The 21,859-nt window shown below is 40.4% G+C and overlaps 2 protein-coding genes across 3 annotated transcripts in view; one reads left to right on the top strand and one right to left on the bottom strand.

Annotated features, from left to right (window-relative positions):
* pde3b (phosphodiesterase 3B) overlaps positions 1 to 6,231 on the bottom strand; it is a 42,256-nt gene extending 36,025 nt beyond the window's left edge. The window contains 1 exon segment of the mRNA XM_051073729.1: positions 5,180 to 6,231. Within this exon segment, the coding sequence (XP_050929686.1) occupies positions 5,180 to 6,067 (888 nt within the window). The 5' untranslated portion in view covers positions 6,068 to 6,231.
* Positions 6,232 to 6,791: 560 nt separating this feature from the next.
* copb1 (COPI coat complex subunit beta 1) lies at positions 6,792 to 19,261 on the top strand. Of its 2 annotated transcripts, none has more exons than XM_018684999.2 (22): positions 6,792 to 6,843; positions 12,220 to 12,372; positions 12,831 to 13,060; positions 13,182 to 13,351; positions 13,443 to 13,557; positions 13,674 to 13,766; positions 13,878 to 14,015; positions 14,156 to 14,275; positions 14,602 to 14,709; positions 14,829 to 14,975; positions 15,082 to 15,227; positions 15,500 to 15,596; positions 15,699 to 15,859; positions 15,943 to 16,063; positions 16,172 to 16,399; positions 16,763 to 16,942; positions 17,473 to 17,617; positions 17,748 to 17,867; positions 17,949 to 18,094; positions 18,297 to 18,386; positions 18,591 to 18,746; positions 18,981 to 19,261. In XM_018684999.2, the coding sequence occupies exons 2-22, from the start codon at positions 12,282 to 12,284 to the stop codon at positions 19,038 to 19,040; spliced, it is 2,862 nt and encodes a 953-aa protein (XP_018540515.1). In that variant the 5' UTR covers positions 6,792 to 6,843; positions 12,220 to 12,281; the 3' UTR covers positions 19,041 to 19,261. The 2 variants fall into 2 exon arrangements, with proteins under 2 accessions (XP_018540515.1, XP_018540514.1); XM_018684998.2 differs by lacking the exon at positions 6,792 to 6,843 and adding an exon at positions 9,467 to 9,624.
* The last annotated feature ends 2,598 nt before the right edge of the window (positions 19,262 to 21,859 follow it).

Genomic DNA, 21,859 nt, shown 5'->3' with positions numbered 1-21,859 from the left:
TTCTCTTTGCATGTTCTCCCTCTGCAAAAGTGAGTGTGAATGGTTGTTTGTCTCTATATGTGACAGACTGATCTGTCCAGGGTGTACCCCACCTCTCGCCCAATGTCAGCTGGGACAGGCTCCAGCCCCCTGCAATCCTTAAGGATAAGCAGAATAGATAATGGATGGATGGATGGATGGATGGATGGATGGATGGGTGTTCTTGGATGACGCCAGTTGTGTATATTTGTTTGGTTCTTACTTTAAGATCTTGTTCTAATTAAAAACAGCATTTAAAAAATAACAACTAAAACTTCAGAGTTGTGAGTAATATTTTCTTGTTTGGTACTTAAATCATCTTATTGTTAAAAAAAATACTGTCATCAATGAGTAAACTGTATAGACTAGTATCTGTGAACGTTGTGCCATCAGACAGATGAATTTGAATCTGATCTATGGATTGTGTTGTGATTTGTTGTGACACGTAAAACTCATTTGTAAGCTCAGCCTTTCAAAATTTCAATTTTACTGGTACTTAAAACAATAGCAGTTTTCTGAAATAAATTGTCTATGGACGCTTTGATGAGCTGAAGAGCAAAAGAATATTTTCTTGGTGGATCTAAATATGTAGTTGTCAGTAACAGTGTGCACCCAGTCCCTTTTAAACTCTGCATGGTTTTCAGCCATTTGTGTTTAGAAAGAACTGTTGCGATTAACACCTTCCACTACTTGGATACATTTTGCTGTGTTTGCACTCAAGCATTCATATTCTCAAAATCTCATCAAATATCTGGCTGCACTTCGTACCTTACAAGATATCTGCAAGGGTGATTTGTTAATAATCCATTTTCGTCTTGCGGTTCTCACATAGCTGCCATTTAGGACACATTACCACCTCTAACTGTTAACATGTAGAATTGTGTTAATCCAACAGATGACATAAAAGGCCATGGCCATGAAAGTCTGCAAGTAAATATATATATATATATTTTTTTTTTGACATGCAGGCCAAGCTACCAACTGGTATGTCCTTAAAACATTGAAAGTAGGAGCTAAATTATCCTCATTAGCCTGACCAATCAATATTTTCAGCGCGCACAAAAAAAATCCAATACAAAAACCTGCTCTATAGCGCCACTAGTGGCCAAAAACTCCTCTGTGTAGTTAACAGCAGCAAAAGCAGTAGCCGATCCATGGTCTATGTTGGTTTATCACATCATCTACACACTGCAGCCTATAATGATAAACAATTAGCTATTTTTAATTAACTTCTGGTGTTGTAATACCAAACGATACCTTTAGGTGGCTCATATATCTACACATATATATATATATATGTCCTCAATTTGAACTCTGGATGGATTTACAGATTAGAAAAACTGGGACAGAGGCTTCAAACTATTTTTGTATTTTTAGGTGAAAGAATTACTCGGGTATTACAGCTTCTTACATGTTCTGTTGTTCTGGTAATTCCTTTGTGTAAATAACAACTGACAAGCCTAACATACAGACACAAGAAAAATATTTTAAATATCAGTTCTGATCATAGGTGTGTCTGATGGTACAAGTCTTGCCCTGGTGTCTTTCAGAACACGAGGCACATTGGTCTGAAACAGCACTGCTGGCTTTAATATTCATGATGGTGTCGACTTGCAGTAAGTCTACATTAATGGAGTGGTTATGAAGGAAGCATCAGATGGTTCAAACATGAATGTAAAACTGTCAAAAGGATTCTCATGATATGGTAAGACAGTGAATTATAGAAAAATTAATGTGTGTAAATTAATGTATTCCTAATTGTTCTATAGCACCTGATAGAGCCCACAAACTCAACACAATACAGAGTCGAGTTTCAACTTTGCTTTTTTCCAGTTGATAGTGATAAAAAATGGAGTAAGTGTGGCGCTTATGATATGGTCATTCTTGCAAATGTCTTCTAATTTATAGAGGTTAATACACAAGAAGTGTCTTACACAGCATCGACCAAAACCACTGTCTCTGTAGTTACCTGCAGTCAAACATAAATCATTAAGAATGTTGGTAAAACTGTTTTTCTTTTTTTGGGATGTCCTGTGATTCGATTTTAACAAACACCTGACAGTTATCAGAACAAAACTCATTTGAGGATGAAGTGGTGTTTACATTCTTTTGGGAGCATTTTCTTCTTCTAGTTTACTTAGATCTAAGACTCAGTTCACACACTATCCTGACCTAAACATCCTGCCTTTCATCTACATTATGCCAAAACCCTATATAACAACTTTTCCCTGGTGATGACGAACTTGCTGTACAGTATATGAAACCACGTGTCGCTGTGAACAAAAAAAACAACCCCCCTCTTGCAACTGAGAGAAAGAAAACCAGTGACAGACAGCAGACGGGGGTGAGGTGGGGCAGGGGGGCAAATGTTTTGTGTGAAAAATGTGTGTGAAGATGAAGAACATGTGTGACATCACCAGTGAACCCTGAGTGACTCCTTTCGAAGTCCTCCTTTGTGCCTCTTTGTGCCTGTGTCTGACGCAGAAACTGACGGGTTTTGTATAAAATTAATCACTAATACAAAGAGAAGTTAAATTACAAAAGATTATCTCTTATGCTCAGTTTACAGTTTGTATTAACTAACTTCATTTGCTGATTATCAAAGCCTGAAAATGAAGAGCTTGGTGCCATCGGTAGCTAAAATGCAAAATATTTCCAAACATTTCTTGGCAACAAAAAAAGGGAAAACTTTTTAAAGATACGAGAGCATCTACAACAGCTTTCTCCTATATTATGGGGTATGTGTTTATATTGTAGGATGTCATACCATCCTGATGAGTAAGATCTATCCCAGCATGCAGTGGGCACGATACACCAGACAGGTTGCCAGTAAGCTGCATCATGGGGCTGACACCTACAGACAGACACACTCATCCCAAAATTCTCAGTTCAGACTTGAATGCACCTGAGTGGCATTTCTCAGATGAAATCCACACTAACAGGTGTATCGTATTATGGTGCACATTTGTGTTGTTTCTTTTACTTACTAAGAAAAACTTGACTTAGACATGAATGTTCACAGAGAGGCTGCCAAATATGTTTTAAGGACAGTGTGACAATGTTTTTACTCAGTATGAATCATAACGCATGTCAGATATTTATCTAATAAGACGGTATGACTGTACACAATCAATAATATCTACCACTTTTGCACAAGTTTTTTTGCCCTTGTCACATCTTGTACATTTCTGTCCACAATTTACATTTATGCAATTTTACACAGCGTAAAAGAGGTTTAACAATTTGTTTGAGGATGTGGGGCAGCAAAATAATTGGGTAACTGAACCAGACAGTTAATGTAGCAATTAAAAAACACATGGTTTGTTGAATCAAGAATAAAAACAATGTCCTGTTTCAAATTTCCAACTGAAAGAGATCATGTTTGCTCTTTTAAAGCACTATGTGCTGTACATACCTGCCTACACAGAAACAGGAAAACTAATTATAAACAGAGGGAAATTCAGTCTTGGTCAAGACATCAGTCAAATTCAAGTCCTAAAGCCCAGGTCCCTGAATATGTCAACGATGATATACATTTCACATTGTATGTCAAATAACTAACTACAATGGATGTACACTAAGTGTAGGATGTTACGTCAAAAATAAATGTGTAATGAAAATACTCTAGATAAAATTATCCACATATACAATGTTTCCTTTTAAATTGCAACATACTTTAGGTAAAAGTCAAGTCTCTTGTTTCAAAAACACCTCATCTTAGGTTGGTAAATGTTGGAGCTGAGGCCTCCATCATAACACAAAAAAAGAAAAAGATATTACAGCCTCCATATATCATTGTTCTCCCTAATGTTCAGGAACACATAAAGCACATTCTGGGATCTAATGTTTCTGTGTCTTATCAGATAAAGCAAAAGCTGAAACACTGTGGTTGCCAAATAATCTTTAAGTCTGTGGTCATATTCATACGCTTTCCTTAATGATCCAAACTGTTATTTCTGTTTTAGTTTTCATGTTAAAGGCCTGACACAATGTGCCTGCTAATCTGCTAACAGCCTAAAACACAATGAAGAGGAAAAACAACTGCTGGAAATAAGACGACTGAGACAAACTGGAAATACATTTTTAGTTCTCTTATCATTTCTAAGTGAGCTTGAAGGACACAAAAACAATGTGTGTGAGCTGACGCCCTGGCATCCACTGAAGAACTGCATGCATTGTTTTTAAAATATATTGTTTAAAATAATACACAATAATGTTGTCATGTGTCTACACTGTCCACACATAAATTAAGGCAGCAGCTTGCGTCAGCCTTTTTTTTTGTCCGCAACATACTGTATGCAACATGATCGTCTTCATTTGGTATAGATATCACTCGATAGAGGTGTATTGGTTTACAAAACTCAAGCAGAGTAGAAAGGAGCATCACTTTGTGGACGACCTGTTAGCTACTGTATGTAAACAGACTGGTTTTAAACAGCTTGTACGGGCTCGTGTATACAAGCAAACAAAAAGAAAGGGAAAAAAAGAAACAGACACTGAATAATCCCTGCGTGTGCTCACCATCATTTTGTTTTGTTGACTGCTACAGTCATATGAGACTGCAGGCCACACCACCTGGGGTTTGCTGCTGGTTTTGTTGTTATTCTGATGTATGATGTAGATGGTCTCTCAGATCTCACTGTTTATCTGGCATGTAAACTTTTAAATGAATATATTCCCAGCATAGTGTAGATATGGCATGATGGCAAGATCGCCTACAGCTGATATTTAATTACAAGTAAATTTGCTAAAATTTAAATAAATAAAAGTACATTTGTACAAATCCCTAACACATAATGGCCTGTATAATAACACTGCAAAAAATTATGTTAGACTCCAGGAATTAATTATAATAACCAGGTGAAGTCATTCACAGTACATGCTTCCCTTAACTACAAGTCATTTACTTTTTGCATATCTAATGTTGAGCTGATATTTTAATAAAACATCTTGTTATGTGAGGGAATGTTTCTTTTTCCTGCAGGTCAGGTGTTTGTGAGGGCTTTTTCATGACATGAGACTGGGTGTTTTCCTCCTCTGATGCACATGTGTTGCTACTCGGGGAAGCCGAGGATGATCAGAGGGCCTACTTTTCTCAACTATAACAACAGACGTGGTCCTGTAGAGGGAGAGAGGCTTTTTGGTGAGGGGGGGGACCTACCTGTTCTCTGGATATACAGGGCAACGAGGGTCTGCGAGGCATTTTACAACTGCCATAATAGCTGGTCGACGTCTCCCCCAGTGAAACACAGCTGGACCTTCTCCTAGGTCTGATCACGGGGACCTTTTCCTCCGCGCTGGAAATCCCACTCGGTGCTTCCCTCGACGGGTAGTAACGGTCAAAACAGAGCCCCAACAGGCAGCCAGAAACCCCCGCAAAGCAGGCGAAGAGCGGTCTGAGCAGTGCGGGCAGACCGCTCAAACTTGTGAAAGAGACAAGCCACACAACGCTGGCGAAAACCAGTATAAGAACACTGTGTTTGAGTTTGAGAGTGGGGATCAGTGTGAGCAGACCCACACATCCCAGCACGAATAACAACCTGCCCACCATTTGCATCTGGTGTTGGTCCTCTCCCCATTGCAAAAACCGCAAAACCAAAAAATCCCCGAGGTAACACGACGCTGGCAGTGACACGAGCCAACATTTGCTGCTCTCCTTCTTTTTCCTCCTCAGGTAAAACGTTAGAAAGAAGAAAGCACATCCTATGCTGAACAGGGGACTGATGGACTGGGAGAAGCCCCACAAGAAAGTCCGCAAATCCCACAGCGAGTCACTTTGCAAGCTCCTCGAAATGAGAAAAGAAGCCGCGAAAATTACAAACGCGCCGACGTAGAGGGCAGAGACCTTTAGCAATTTTGAATTGAGAATGTCTTCGTTGCAAAACCTGCACACGTTAAACAAAAATCCCCTCTGATGGTCCTGTTTCAGGGGGGTGACGCAGCTCTTCACATAGCCGTTCCTGAAGCCCTCTGAGCTGTTTACACTTCCAGCTCCGTCGTGGTGCCTTATTTTACTGTGCAAAACCTCTCCTTCCTCCCGTGCAGCCATGGCTCGACTGTGGCTCCTCGGATCCACACTAATGTCCCCCTCTCCAGCTATTCACGCCGTATTAACGCTGAACTACATGACAGCAAACGCACTCCATGGTCACTCAAACGTGCTCCAGCACTTGGACTAAAGAAAGAAGGTGAGATGTTGTTTTTACAGAAACGGGGCTCCGTGTCGCCGCCTACAGGCCACAACTCAGACCTCAGGGCTTTGTAATGTGGAGCGCTGGACCAATCCTGAGCTGCATTATAAATATAACAAACATACTCTGTGGCTGCAATTAATGAGGAAACTTTATTTTAAAGAAATATGTGTTATTTTAAAAAAATAATAAAAGTTCTCATAACAACTGTACCCTCTAATTCTGTAAACTGGGTTCACTTGTTTCAGGTCCATTCCTTATGAGTAGCAGGGTAGTATTCGTTGCTATTAGTGACAAATATTTTGTGTTTTTTAGACTTGATTTCATCAGGACACAATTTCAATGTCATTTTGCTTTATATGGAGATGAATTCAAATGTAATTCAGCTCGCTCAGATCCAGAGTTTGTTGTCTGAATGCGTCTCATGACTCAAAGTCAAACCTACGAATTTAGTGCAAAATAGTTGGGCTTTTTGTTACTAAAGTAGTATTTTAGCATCTTGAAATTAACTGGTCTTTTGTGTCGCCGTCGCGTGTCGCTGCATCACGTTGCTCTGGGATCGATTGGTTTTCCTGCAGCGGGACGATTGTCGATGTAACCGATCAGAGTAACCGGCTATTATCGCCGAGAAGTGGTAAGATATCTTTAAAGAATGTGTATAATTTCACATATATTCTCAAGATAAACGATTCTGAGTTAAAGCCATTGTTCATAATTAACACATAAATGACCCATGGTGCGAATATCTTTATCAAATACGGAGGCTGTCCACAAACGTAAGCTAGCGCTAAGATGTTGTTGTTAAGACTTAAAACTGAATTGAATTGACAAGTATTTATAAATGTTCACTGACAGAACTGCCAACTTAAGCAAACAAGTTCATGTCCTAGAACGAAAACCCATTCCTTCGCCCACATATCGTCCTGTTGTTTTTTAATATCGTTGAGTTTCAACAGGAAACAAGTAGTATTTGACCTGCCAGAGACAGCTAATACACCTGTCGTCACAGCCTACATTTTGACATGTTACAGCAGGGAAAAGCACAGGTGTAATTAATGATGTTACGCATGGCTGCACACACTTGAGTTTTGCTCGTTCCTTGGCATGACTGCTGGTCAAACCAGCCCCCGCTCGTTTCGCACGGTCAAACTAGCTGACACTAAAATTGAAGTGCCCCCGTATTCCGGCCGTTATGGTAAATGCACCGTCCTCGAACGAGCAGACAGGCAGGATTCGGGACATCCGGTTTTCAAAATAAGATATTGAAAAAGTAATTGAAGAATTTGTGATATCCAGACTCTATGAAAACACTCTACTCCATAATTTCTGGCAATGGCTGATGTATCTGACTTCAGGATATAGAGAAATTCCAATTAAAAGTCTCTGAACAAAATGCTTAATAATTTCTATATTTGAGTGGAGAACATCTCTGTCTTCTCACCTGCCATACTGATACATCAGTCCATTCCTAGATATTATGGAGCTATTCGATTTTACAGTATCTGAACTTTCAGGAATGTAACGATATCAAAGTACAGGTATATGACTTTTAAAGTGAAATTATCGGGCAATATATTTTCATAGCACCTGGATATCACAAATTCTTCATTCACTGTTTTCCAACATCTTATTTTGAAATCCGGAAGTCCTCAATGCTGCCTGTCTTCTCGTTCACGGACGTTTCAATGCATGTACCATAAAGGCCAGAATACGGGTGCACTCCAATTTTAGTGTCGGGTAGTTTGACTTCGGAGAAACGACCGGCGGCCTGACCACAGTCTTGGCATCGTGTAAGGTGGCCTCACTGGCATGGCTTAGTGGATTCCTTAAATAGGCCAGAGCCATGTTAATGTAATTGTGAGCACCTGTGTCTCTGCTGCTATGCCAAGTCACACTTTAGTGTCTCCAGGTAAGGTCAGTGTGTTTTACTTTTAGATGCTCACAAGCAACAAATGACTGCAACACAAATCGACAAACCCTGCACCAACCCCAGACACAGACAGAGCAACTAATCATATCCTGATAATCTATCAAGCTCAAGGAAATATAAGCCCCCCCAGTCCCCAAAGACACTGTGACTGTACAGTGTGGAAATGCTCATTTTCTGATTAACAGTGGATTTACAGATGAAACTCCTGCTTTCATTCATGCAAAAGCTGGACTGGATGTGATATACTGAATAAAAATTCAGTGAGCCGAAGTCCATAAATGTGTGTCACCGTAGACTGTATAAAGAGGTGTCACTTCCAGAAAGATTGATTTTAATTGCATAGAGAGAAGACAGAAACACAGCTGCAGTCATTGTTCCTTGGCTGACAAGGCTCTGTGATGTAGCAAGTACTTTGCTCATGACTTGAACCATAAACCCTCCTTATCACAACAACTTCAGTTTGATTGAGTATGCCTATGCAAAGACTTGCATGGAAGTTAATCAGTGTAAGAACAAATGTAGTCTATTGGAGTGTTTGCTGCCACACAACACAGGACAGTGTTGAATTGATTTGAATTTACCAAAAATCAGGAGCACTTGCAGTTCTGGAAGTTAAGTATTCAGAAAAAATACTCCAGTGATATTCATACTGTTTGCTTAGAGGCTTTTGGCCATGAGATGCAGCATCACTGTATACTGGAAGATGGATGACTGAATGACTGAATGAAAGATTTTGAGAAATCCACTTTGAGACTACAGTTCATTCAAGTTTCCATGCATCTACTGTGTCACTAAGTTTCCACTGGAGGGTGCTGTGTACCATTAAAATCCATTGTATTGTTTTGTTGAAGCACAAAATAATTCAGTTTACATGGCATTTTAAATGATTTGTTTGGTTTGTGATACAGGGGCAAAGTCTGAAGAAGACTGCAGCAGAGATTCCTGATAAACCAATAAACTAAGCTTCAACTTCTTGAAACCAATACTTGGTAATCCTTATCTACAACACTGTATTTTCTGGCTGCGCGGTGTTTTTAAAGGTCTTTGCGCCTTTCTTAAAATATATACAAATGTTCTTCCTTTTCCAGCTCATCTTATGGGGACCCACGCCAGCCGGGGCCGTGAAGGGACCTTAAGGAACACAGCTCCTTTAAATTCACAGCTAGCAAGCGAACATGTATTTCTTGCAGCATTATATAAATGTAAAATGTCTAATATAAAAAGAAAGGGTTTAATGATATCTGTTTTTTTAAATCTAACTATTCAAGAGCATCCTGCTTTTTCCCTTGCGCGTTTGAGCTTGTTAGTTTGATGTTTGGACCTTCTGGCGCACGGTAGCAGTGATGTGGCTCTGAAAGTAATCTTCCACGTCACTAGGAAGTGGTGGAGGGACAGCTCACCGAAGGGAGCGTTTCTTTTCACAGATGTAAATATCCAAAACTGGATATAAGAGGCCACTTCGGAGGATAATAGTCGTGCGGTTAGGTAGGTTGTGTAGCTTAGTTTTGATCAGCATGAGCGTTGTGTTGTTTCCTGACCCGTGTTAACTGTTCAGACAGCTAGCTAACGTTTCTGTCCTCCATTTCATTGCTAGCTTGGACAGAAGCTACGGTGGTGTTAGCTACCGTTCGCTAGTTAGCAGTTGATCATATTTCTTGACTCAATCCAACCATTTAAATAGTCGACTAACTAACTGTGGTTTAAATTTTATTCAGCCTTTGCTACACAGCTGTTATTGCTAACGCAGGTTACGCCATTATCGCTTTTAGCTGCAGTGTTATCCGAAGTGTTAACGCTGCGTGTCATATTGCTTGATCTGCTGTTAGCATAACCGAAAATTTCTAACTTTTACTGCTTTTGCTGTCACAGTGACAGCTACTCTCTGCGTTTCTGTGATGACAGCAGTAAAGCTTTACCATCGAAAGCAACAGAAAAATGCTGGCAGATATCAGGACTTTGTAAATATGACTTCCATTATATAAGTAGGGAAAAAAATACTCCATTAAATATGAAAGTCTTGCAGTACAAAATATTACTTGCGTAAAAACGCGTACTACAATTTTTGATAATTGCCTGAACAGTTAAGAAAGTAACCGATTAATTATTTAAGATCAGATTTGTTAGTTGTTGTTGTTTTTTTTTTTTTTAAACAATGATTTTAAAAAATCTTCTTATGCATTGTATCTTGATCTGTAAACTAACTAATACTTATAGCAGTTAGTTAAATGTAGTGGTGTTTAAGAAGTACAACACTTCCGTCTGAATTGCATTGGAGTAGAAATAAAAAGTGCCGAAGCTGATGATACTGATGGTATTTGAGTAAAATTCAGATATTTTAAGTTTGCACTCACAGACAGAACTTGGGTAAATGTACTTAGTCAATTTTTAACACTGCTTCTTTATATGCACTTGTACTGTGTCTATTCAGAGACAACTCATCAGTAACTGAGCTGCTCCTTTTATTATAACTAGAGCTGTGACATGTTATACAGGTTTCTCAGGGAAGAAAATCATCCATGTAACTTCCAATTCATTAATTTTTTATGTTACCAATTCCCACCAAGAATTTGTATGCTTTCAAGAGCATCACACAGACCTGCATTGATTACGTTCATAGGTACCTGTGGCAGAAAGGTAATCCACAAGTCATCAGCTTGTATTTTGATTTATGTGCTGTTGCAATGGTCACTGCTACCAAAGGAAGGTAGATACATACCTGTGTCATTTCAGAAGGAATAATCCAACTCTGTGATGCTGTATTTAGGTTCAAACCCAAGCCCTTTAGTAGATGATTAAGATTTTTAAAATGTTTGACACCGTAGCATTAACATTAACTCAGAGAGCCTTAAGAAGTCATGGTATAAGTTAATTTTCAAGTGTTTACAGTGTTGCAATGTGTAAGCCTAAAAAGCTTTTTAGTTTAAAGGTTAGGTTCACAGATTTTCAAAGCTGTTTTGAACTACAGTCAGGTGTCATTTTTCAGTGCAAAATAGATTCCATTATTTCTCAGAAGTTAATGCGTTTTTGACAGTATACCCACTTGATTTGATTAACCCAGCCCACTGAAGCCTTATGATAATGTGATATTAGCTCAGCAAATTAGTTAAGTTTCATGTTCAGATGCTGCTGTTTAATGTAAAAATGTGATCTATTGTAACACAAACAACACATATTGTTAACTTGTAGTCTGCAGAAGCTGAGAATTACTTTTTAACACAGGAAAACCACAGGGCATTTGTAGTTAGTCTGCAGAGCTGCACAGCCAGCCCCAGCTAGTATACTGAAAGTCTGGATACCAGGGACTGTGTGTTTTCTTCAAAACTTCTTCTGCTCCTAAATATTATTATCATTATTGGTGATGTTTTGCTGAAAGAGCCTCACAGGGATCAGAAACTTGTCTCTGATGCCCACAGTGATAATCTGTCATTTCCCTTCATCAATATCTTAGTTCTACTTTTAATGGTCAGGGTTATAGTAGGGCCAAGGCATGTCCCAGCATGCTTTGAGTCAGAGGGTGAGACTCACTCTGGACAGGATGAAAGTCTGTGGCAGAATGAACAAGGACAGAACAATACTTTCTCTGTTATTTAGAGTTTTTAGTTTATCTGATATTCATTTCTCTTAGGGGATTATTTAGTTATAGACCTAGGACCTTTGTGCTGTGAGGCGACATTGCTTAACACTGAGCCAGTGCACTGCAAACTTTGCAGTTTAATTCCAGTACATAAAAGTAGTTACATTCTGTAAGTGTGTTGTCAAGTAAAAGTATCCCTGTGATTGACACCTGGATGGTTGCTCAGGGTTTTAAAAATAAAAATAAATCCTAAAAGGAGGCTCCATGTTAAACAGTTTGCCACATCTTCCTCAGCTGCTGCAAAGGAAAGTGAATACAATCCCACAGGTCTTTATTCTGTTTTATGCTCATGGTGCTGTACAGTATATTTATCTTGTTTGCAGTTAATGCAGATTTAGTTCAGTCTACATGGATGTCTTTGTAGTTTGCTGTACTTATATATATGTGAGACTGTGTTCATGTTTTCTCCACCATTTCTTAAATCTCATTTTTTCTGTCTCTCATAGGTATTATCCAGTAAGCGACATTCATTGGGATTCTTCTAAACGGATACAAGCCCAGCAGCAAAATGACAGCTGCAGAGAACGTTTGTTACACTCTGATCAATGTTCCATCTGATTCAGAGCCCCCTTCTGAAGTCAGCCTAAAAGCAGATCTAGGTAACTATTAATTAATGTTAATGTTCACTTGCAAAGCTATGCTGCTAAACAGATTTCCTCAGTTGCCTTAATAAACCATGCAGTGTGGAGGTATTCACTTCTGAATATTTCAACCTCAGTACAGTGGAGGTGGGTGGAATTTAATTTGTGGTGCTCACGGCATTGAGGAGATACTTAAAAGAATCAAAGACATCACTTTTCTGAAAGAGTGTCCTTATTACACCGAATAATCTACACACCCCACTGTCAGATACTACGTACTTCACTGAAAAAGTAGTTCCAGTGAAAACCATTGAACGTGATGTTTGTGGGTTATCCAGAAAAGCTGTAGCCAGTGTTGGTTTTACTTGACAAATGCCTAAAGTGATGAATTGCAAATCAAAATACTTTGAAAGCTTTTAGATGGAGATCTGTTAAAACTTTAATGCACAGTAATAATAATAATCATTGTTCTACAGAAAAGGGGGAGATCAAGGCAAAGACGGAAGCGCTGAAGAAAGTCATCATCATGATCCTGAATGGTGAGAAGCTGCCAGGACTGCTGATGACCATCATCCGCTTCGTGCTGCCGCTTCAAGACCACACCATCAAGAAGCTGCTGCTGGTTTTCTGGGAGATTGTCCCCAAGACTACTCCAGATGGCAAGCTGCTTCAGGAGATGATCCTGGTCTGTGATGCCTACAGAAAGGTAAGCTAACTGGCCATGAGTGATAAACTCAATCTGTATATTTTTAATATGGTGCTCTCTTCATTGTAACACATATGTATCATTCAACAATCATCATATGACATCTTTCTTTCATTTTCAGGACCTGCAGCATCCAAATGAGTTCATTCGTGGCTCCACTCTGCGTTTCCTGTGCAAGCTGAAGGAGTCTGAGTTGCTCGAGCCTCTCATGCCAGCGATCCGGGCCTGCCTGGAGCACCGTCACAGCTATGTGCGCCGCAATGCTGTTCTGGCCATTTACACCATCTATAGGTACAAAACAGTTCAGTCACCTTTCCACAGGTATTTTGTACTTCATTTATTAGTGAACCAGTAAGTAACTGATGACATTCATTTGTTTCAGGAACTTTGAACATCTCATCCCAGATGCTCCCGAGCTGATCCATGATTTTCTTGTCAATGAGAAAGATGCCAGCTGTAAGAGAAATGCTTTCATGATGCTGATTCATGCAGATCAGGTCTGTAACATATTGTCCTTTGCTTACTGTTTCTACCATTGTGTGCCATTCAATCTATAATGCCTGTCCTAGAGGCCTAACTTAAATCATGCCATTCTCATATTCACATCATATAGGATCGCGCTCTGGATTACCTCAGCACATGTATCGACCAAGTGCACACTTTTGGCGACATTCTCCAGCTGGTCATCGTTGAGCTGATTTACAAAGTGAGTCAAGGCCTTTAACGGTCTAATTTCAGCTTTGTAGCACAGCAGCGTTCTACCAGAAACACTGCTTTAATGTCTGAACTCTTGCTGTTTGTGTTCTCTGTCTGTTAGGTTTGTCACGCTAACCCCTCTGAGCGTGCCAGGTTCATCCGCTGCATCTACAACCTGCTACAGTCCTCCAGCCCGGCTGTCAAGTATGAGGCTGCTGGCACTCTTGTAACTCTCTCCAGTGCTCCCACAGCCATCAAGGTACATCACCATGGGTTTGTCTATAATCATGGGGATATCATGTATTGTTTATTCACTACTGATATTGTCATATACATGTGACCCAATAGTGATGCCTTTGGTTTAGTACAGTCTCTTATGTATTCTTTGACGTCCACCAGGCTGCTGCCCAGTGTTACATTGATTTGATTATCAAGGAGAGTGACAACAATGTGAAGCTGATTGTTCTCGATCGCCTGATTGAGCTGAAGGAGCATCCTACTCACGAGCGCGTACTCCAGGTACTTTGAATTATTTCATACCTTATTACAGCAAAGACCAGTTACCTCTATATCACATTTTTTCTTAAAATATGAACCAATATTTTCAGCCCAGTTGAAAATAAAAAAAACTCCTTCCCAGTTAACTTTAACTTAATGTAACAAAATGTATATGAATATGTACAGAATTAAGTTTTATATAGTCACTTCGTAGACTCAAAAGCAACAGAAAACACCAGGAAGATGTTAGAGTCTGTCAAATGTAGTTTTATTATGAGACATTGTTATCTACAGTGAATCAGCTCTGTTAAAACTTAAAAATCAGCTCTGTTAAAACTTTTATCCAGGACCTTGTGATGGACATCCTGCGAGTTCTCAGCACTCCTGACCTGGAGGTCAGAAAGAAGACCTTGCAGCTGGCACTGGACCTTGTTTCATCACGCAATGTAGAAGAGGTCAGTCGTGTTCACAGTACATCCACCCTCTTGTTGTTGTTTTCACGTCCTAGCATGGACACGAGAGAGGGGAAAACAGTAATATGCTGCAAATATAATGACATCTATTTGTTTTCCAGTTGGTGATTGTTTTGAAGAAAGAGGTGATCAAGACAAACAACGTAACAGAACACGAGGACACTGATAAGTACAGGCAGCTGTTGGTACGCACTCTCCACTCTTGCAGCGTGCGCTTCCCTGACATGGCAGCCAACGTCATACCTGTGGTGAGCGTCCTGTTATTTTTTTGTATTATCTTTCACAGGTGTTTGAGAGAGACTATACTGTATATATAATAAGAATTCATTTAAACTTTTCTGTGTTGATTTCCAGCTGATGGAGTTCCTAAGTGACACTAATGAGGCAGCTGCTGCTGATGTGCTGGAGTTTGTACGGGAGGCCATTCAGAGATTTGACAACTTGAGACCCCTCATCATCGAGAAGATGCTGGAAGTCTTTCATGCCATCAAAACTGTCAAGTAAGGCTTTATGAGCAGATTCAGGGGTATGTTATTCAGGGCCTTGGTTAATCTCTGTTCGTCTCTTAATGGTTATGAAAAGCAGGTCAAGTTTGGATTACCCTGTTTGATTTAGATAATAGGTAAATTAATCAATGATTAAGTAAATCATGATGCATTCAGTGCTCGCCAGTGAAAAGTGAATACTCTGTATCTCTGTCAACTGGTTCATAGACTTGACTGAGTCATCAGTATGTGTGTTTGTGACCTTTATCACCCTTGTCATATTTCAGGATCTACAGGGGAGCGCTGTGGATCTTGGGGGAATACTGCAGCACCAAGGAAGACATCCAGAGTGTGATGACGGAAGTGCGCAGGTCCTTGGGAGAGGTATGTTTAGCCATTGTTGTCATATTACAGAAGCCTACTAGTCCATCTGAACTTCATTATAATTGTCATAAATATCTGACACCTGTGTGTTAACTTGGACAGATCCCAATTGTAGAAAATGAAATAAAGAAGGAGACAGGAGAGGTGAAGCCGGAGGATGAAGTGAGTGCAGCTCCAGCACAGAAGCTGGTGACAGAGATGGGCACCTATGTGACACAGAGCGCCCTCAGCTCCTCCAGGCCTTCAAAGAAAGAGGAAGACAGGTAAGCACCGCACATTGTGGAGAAGTATCATTAGCAGTTTTACCGTCCAGCTCTCTCAATAAACACTGATCTTGTTGTTCCAGACCTCCACTCAGAGGCTTCCTGATGGATGGAGACTTCTACGTGGCAGCTTCCCTGGCCACCACACTAACCAAAGTAGCCTTGCGCTATGTTGCTATTGTTCAAGACAAAAAGAAACAAAACGTAAGAGTTTTTCCTCTTCACAGCCACTGAAAGACCACACCTTTTTAAAAATCATTTAACCAGCTGCCACGGTCCTCTAATCCCTGCTCTCGCGCTGTCCCCCTTTAGTCGTTCGTTGCGGAAGCCATGCTGATCATGGTCACTGTGCTGCACCTGGGCAAGTCCTCTCTGCCTAAGAAGCCAATTACAGACGACGATGTGGACCGCATCTCACTGTGCCTGAAGGTCCTGTCAGAGTGCTCACCACTTATGAATGACATTTTCAACAAGGAGTGCCGCAAATCCCTGTCACATATGCTGACTGTCAGACTGGAGGAAGAGAAGCTGTCACAGAAGGTAATGACAGTTTGACTCTGAGGCCTGAACTCGATACTTATCACAAGTAAAGGAAGTGAACACGTTTTCAGTGTTAATTGCAAATCGTCTGATCCAGTTCTCATTTGTTATTTTTGAAAATGTGTACTTTGGTTTGAGTAGAATGTTATACGTATTTAATAAGAATTTATGACATTACAGTTCAGTATTAATAAATGAGAGCCCTGGTTTCTCTCGACATGAGCATTGTCACTGTCTCCACAATTGTTGTGTTCCTTCCACACAACAGCTACTGTAGCTCTTGTTGTGTGTTGATTCTGTTGTGAGCTAACTATGGGCTGCTTTACACTCCTAAAAACTACCATGTGTTTCTTCTAACCACAGAAAGAGTCTGAGAAGCGAAATGTGACAGTGCAGGCGGACGACCCCATCTCCTTCATGCAGCTGACAGCCAAAAATGAGATGACTTCCAAGGAGGACCAGTTCCAGCTCAGTCTGCTGGCAGCTATGGGCAACACTCAGAGGAAGGAGGCTGCTGATCCCCTCGCTTCAAAACTCAACAAGGTACACCACAAGGCTCTGCTGAAATCTAGGCATACGAGACAGCTGGAGATTACGCTGAGAAAAACCTGTGGGAGACAAAGTTTGGGCTGTAAATATTATCTCTGCTCGGATATTAGATTAGAGATTTTGATTTATTGAAAACTTGCCCATTCATTGTTGCAATTACACAGCATAAATATTTTAAGATCTCAGTGAGATATTTGCCTCAGAGGATGTAACTGTTTTTGATTGTTCAGTGGGAAAGAGAAGTTTTTCCACCTTGTATGTAGGCTCCTATTTAGTTGTGGAATCTGACCTAGTTATTGTTATTTATTTCATTAGTTTTATTTAGCTATGAGTATGAATCGTTTCTGATGAAAGGACACACATTTGGTGTTTTTTTCCTTCTCATCCTGCTGCACTGTTAAAAACTCTTTTCAAAAGTGAATTGGGGAAGACAAACTCTTCATTGCTTACTGTGAGGAAATGGTTGCATTTAGTTGTGTTATTATAATTGAATATTGAATATGATTCATTTTTGTCCAATGTAGGTGACCCAGCTGACAGGCTTCTCAGACCCAGTGTATGCTGAGGCCTATGTTCACGTCAACCAGTATGACATTGTGCTGGATGTGCTGGTGGTCAACCAAACCAGTGATACTCTGCAGAACTGCACCCTCGAGCTGGCCACTTTAGGTCAGTCTAGTTTATTTTCTGCTGCACTGGACAAATGTACAGCTTCTCTTCTCTACTGAGGCTGTCACATCTGTGTCGCTAAACTGCACCAAGTAAACATTTCACTGAACTGGGTTTTATCTTTCCACAGGTGACCTCAAGTTGGTTGAGAAGCCTTCACCTCTAACTCTGGCTCCTCATGATTTTGCCAACATCAAGGCCAATGTCAAGGTGGCGTCTACTGAGAATGGCATTATATTCGGCAACATCGGTAAGAGACTCATTTTGCGTCTGTTTAAGATCATATTTCATGTTTGAAATCATCAAATTATGTTTGATTCTTTCTGTGCAGTCTACGATGTGTCGGGAGCTGCTAGCGACAGAAACTGTGTCGTCCTCAGCGACATCCACATTGACATCATGGACTACATCCAGCCGGCCTCCTGCACAGACGCAGAATTCAGACAGATGTGGGCAGAGTTTGAGTGGGAAAACAAGGTAAGCTTTGGATTCCTGCGTTGCAGCCAGTTCCCAGAAAAAGACTGGATTTACAAAAACTGCTATGTAACATGTTTTTGAGCTTGTTCTGCAGGTCTCATAGCCTCTATTGTTGATTTACTTTCAACAAATCTATAACAATATTTAGAAAGAATTTAAAAAAACACAAACATTGAAGATGGTCTTGTCTTTGCCTTTGCAGGTGACGGTGAACACCAACATCACTGATCTGAATGAATACCTCCAGCACATCCTCAAGTCCACCAACATGAAGTGTCTGACTCCTGAGAAGGTTGGTATGAGATGTTACACTCAGCAGAGCAGCGATAGCAAATCAAGCAGTTAAGGCTTCTGTTGGGAAAAATAATGAGTGGCATTTTGTGGTGGTCAGATTACTGTCATTGTCACCAAGCCCATCATCATCAGTTGAAGCTGTCAGTACTATGTTGTTGTGCAATATTTCTCACTCTTTTTTTTTCTTTATTTTTTCAACCAGGCACTGTCTGGCTTCTGTGGCTTCATGGCTGCCAACCTTTATGCTCGTTCTATCTTTGGAGAAGATGCCCTGGCTAATGTCAGCATCGAGAAGCCCATCCACCTGGGGCCTGAGGCACCTGTCAACGGACACATACGCATTAGAGCCAAAAGTCAGGTGGGTCACAGCTGCTGCACCATGAAGTAAAGGCTTGGTTGAATTTATTTTCTCTCAACTCAGACAATGTGACCACTTCATCTTTTGGATGGATAACCTTTTCTTCTGATACCTCATTGAAATATTTGGGCTGAATGAAAAAAGAAAGTGAATAGATGAAATAACCCATTACAGGTGATGTTACCAGTATGTATCCAGTCTGTTGCAATAAGTCCTCCCTCCTTCATTCCACAGGGGATGGCCCTGAGCCTCGGGGACAAGATCAACCTCTCCCAAAAGAAGACAAACATCTAAGACAACTCTGATCCAGCTGATCCCTCCGACTTTGTAAGAGTCACCTGCTGTTCTTGTATCGCCCGTTTTACAGCCTTCTCATCACAGCAAACTAAGAACTCTTTATGGTCAGTTGCTTCCGTGCTTCTGTCTTCTTTTTTGTCTGAAAACTACACCTCTGTTATGTCCCTGTCCTGATGAATTTTCAATAAACATATGTATTAAAAGAATGAGAAAGTTGAGGCATCCTGCTGTATTCATTGACTCATAGCTCTTATTGTAATTATGGACATTTTTCGCTTATATTTCATTAGTTCACGAGATTTCAGTTTTGAAATAAAGAAACTGATGTGAACAAATGCTGTTTGGTGAAATTCCCATTTCTAAAGTAAGTGTGAGCGTGGGCCTCATTTCTAATCCAGTACCTTGCACCTATGTTACCTATGCAGAAATATAACCAAACAAATGATTTCATCTTCCACTCATCATTACAGCTGTTAGAGGGGTGAAGTTTGGATGAATACTCCACGATGCTATGAACAGGCTCTGTTTGAGTACTGTCTCTTGGAAAGTTGTACGTGTGGCATAATATTCAGTGTTGTTGTCACTGTTATCTAAAGGCGGCTGTGTCTCAGAGTGAATGGACTCCTGCCTTGGAGCTCCTGCTGTGTCCAGCTTCATAGCTCCAGGCTCTAATTAGAATTCCTCAGATTCCTTTAGTGATAAGTTGCACAGTGTGAAACTGATTGGAATTTGTTGTGGCAGTACCTCCAAAGTGACAGTGACATCACATCCTGGGTACGGACATGATTCCTTTAACCTGGGATAATATTTTGCTGTGATTTCAAAGGGACTCTAAAAGCCATCTGCAAGTTTTACTGGCACTGTGATAATGAGATGGAGATGGATTAGTGCTGGCACAGACCTACATATTCCACTTGCCCTCCTGTTTATAATTTATGAGTTAAGGGACATTTCTGGGAAAATGCCAGATTAAAAGGTCACAACCCTGGTCATACATTTACAGTATCTGTGAAATCCGTCTCTCCCGGGGGTTAGATAAAGGCTGAAGGTGGCTTTGAGGTCAGACCTTCAGCTGTGAAAGTAAACAGTCGACTATCTGGCAGGAGTGTCGCAGCCAAACTTCTGTTTGCAGTGTGCAGCCTCTGGAGTTCAGTGTAGATACAGTAAAACTCACAACATCACATTACATTCTTTAATTCCTCGTATTTTTATAGGGATTTGTCCTGTGTCAGTGGCACGATGGCTTTATTATATTTTGCATCAAGGCCCATGTTGATGTGACTTCTGCTTTTTACTCTCCAGGTGTGTACTGTGTAATACTACATTCTTTTGTTTTTACAGATGCCTGCGGTTTACTACAAGACCGGCTCCAGCAAACTTATTTTTCTAAACTGTTAACAAGCTTGTCCTCTCTACTTTAATCTCGCTGCAGATATGAGTTAACTATTAATATGAATGTCCGAAACCATTTTTTATTTACTTAACACTCTTAATCAAGATTTTGAAGAGCACCATGTTCACAGTTTCAGGGCGAGTTTCTCTATTTTGACACTAGGTGGAGCCACACGTGTCAAAGTGGTGGAGTTCTGCATAGTTCATAGTGATTCTGTAATAAAAGTCATGCTTTTACACAGTCAAGTAAAGTCTGTCATTTCAGATAAATTGGCTTGAGGCTGTCAGCTTTGTCATTTACAGTCACAGAAAATCAGGGTCCATCATTTCTTATCTCACCTCAGTGCTGAGTTATCATTATATCACATACTCCAAAACACAAGATGAACATCACCATGCTGAACTCTTTATGATATAGATGATTCAAAAACAAAGATATCTGCATTCCTGAAGATGCTTTGTAAACAAAATACATACCTCCTCTCAACACTGCAGTTGCTTGCCAACTGGCTTCTTTGAGGTGAGGTTTGATTTTCATCTGAAACTGTAATGCAAAAAGAAACATTAGGTATTTTTAAAATGTGTTGAATCTGTTTATGCTTATCCCACGAGACACTGCAGGTATTTGGAAATGGTGTGGTATAATGTAAACTCGCTAAGCAGTTTATAAGGAACACCTGTACACCTGCTTATTCATGTAATTATCCACTCAGCCGTTCTTGTGACAGCAGTGCGGTGTAGAAAACCCTGTGGACACAGGCCAGGAGCTTCAGTGAATGTTCACATCAAACATCAGAATGAGGAAAACTTGTAATTTCTGTAATGTTGACTGTTGCATGATTGTTGGTGCCAGATGGGCCGGTTTGAGTATTTCTGAAACTACTGATCACACACAACCGTCTCTAGAGTTAACTGGTATGGAAAGGTGCAGAAAACAAAAAACACCCAGTGAGTGGCAGTTCTGTAGGAGGAAACACCTTGATGGTGAGAGAAGTCAGAGAATGGGCAGAGTAGCTGGAGCTCACAGAGGGTACAGTATCTCACATAGTCTTTACTGTGGAGAACAGAAAGACATCTCAGAATGCACATGTCCAGCCTTGAGGCAAATGAGCTACAAGAGCAGAAGACCACGGCAGGTTTCACTCCTGTCAGCCAAGAACAGAAATCTGAGGCCGCACCAAAACTGGACAGTTGAAGGCTAGAAACACGTTTCCTGGTCTGATGAATCTGGATTTCTGCTGAGGCAGCAGATGGTAGGCTCAGAATTTGGCATCAACAGCATGAATCAATGGACCCAACCTGCCTTGTGTCAACAGTCCAGTCTGGTGGTGGTGGTGGTGGTGGTGTGATGGTGTGGGGAATGTTTTCCTGGCACACTTTGGCCCCGTTAATACCAGTCAGTCATGGTTTTTATCTGAGTATTT

The sequence above is a fragment of the Lates calcarifer genome, linkage group LG2, assembly GCF_001640805.2.
Source record: "Lates calcarifer isolate ASB-BC8 linkage group LG2, TLL_Latcal_v3, whole genome shotgun sequence".
NCBI lineage: Eukaryota > Metazoa > Chordata > Actinopteri > Centropomidae > Lates > Lates calcarifer.
This window is presented reverse-complemented; position numbering and strand designations above follow the sequence as displayed.

Bases quoted from the DNA above. Each gene is read 5' to 3' on its own strand.
- copb1 (XM_018684999.2), top strand. From the start codon at position 12,282: ATGACAGCTGCAGAGAACGTTTGTTACACTCTGATCAATGTTCCATCT. The intron at 13,767-13,877 runs GTGAGTCAAGGC...TCTGTCTGTTAG, and splicing joins TCGTTGAGCTGATTTACAAA to GTTTGTCACGCTAACCCCTC. The intron at 18,387-18,590 runs GTTGGTATGAGA...TTTTTCAACCAG, and splicing joins AGTGTCTGACTCCTGAGAAG to GCACTGTCTGGCTTCTGTGG.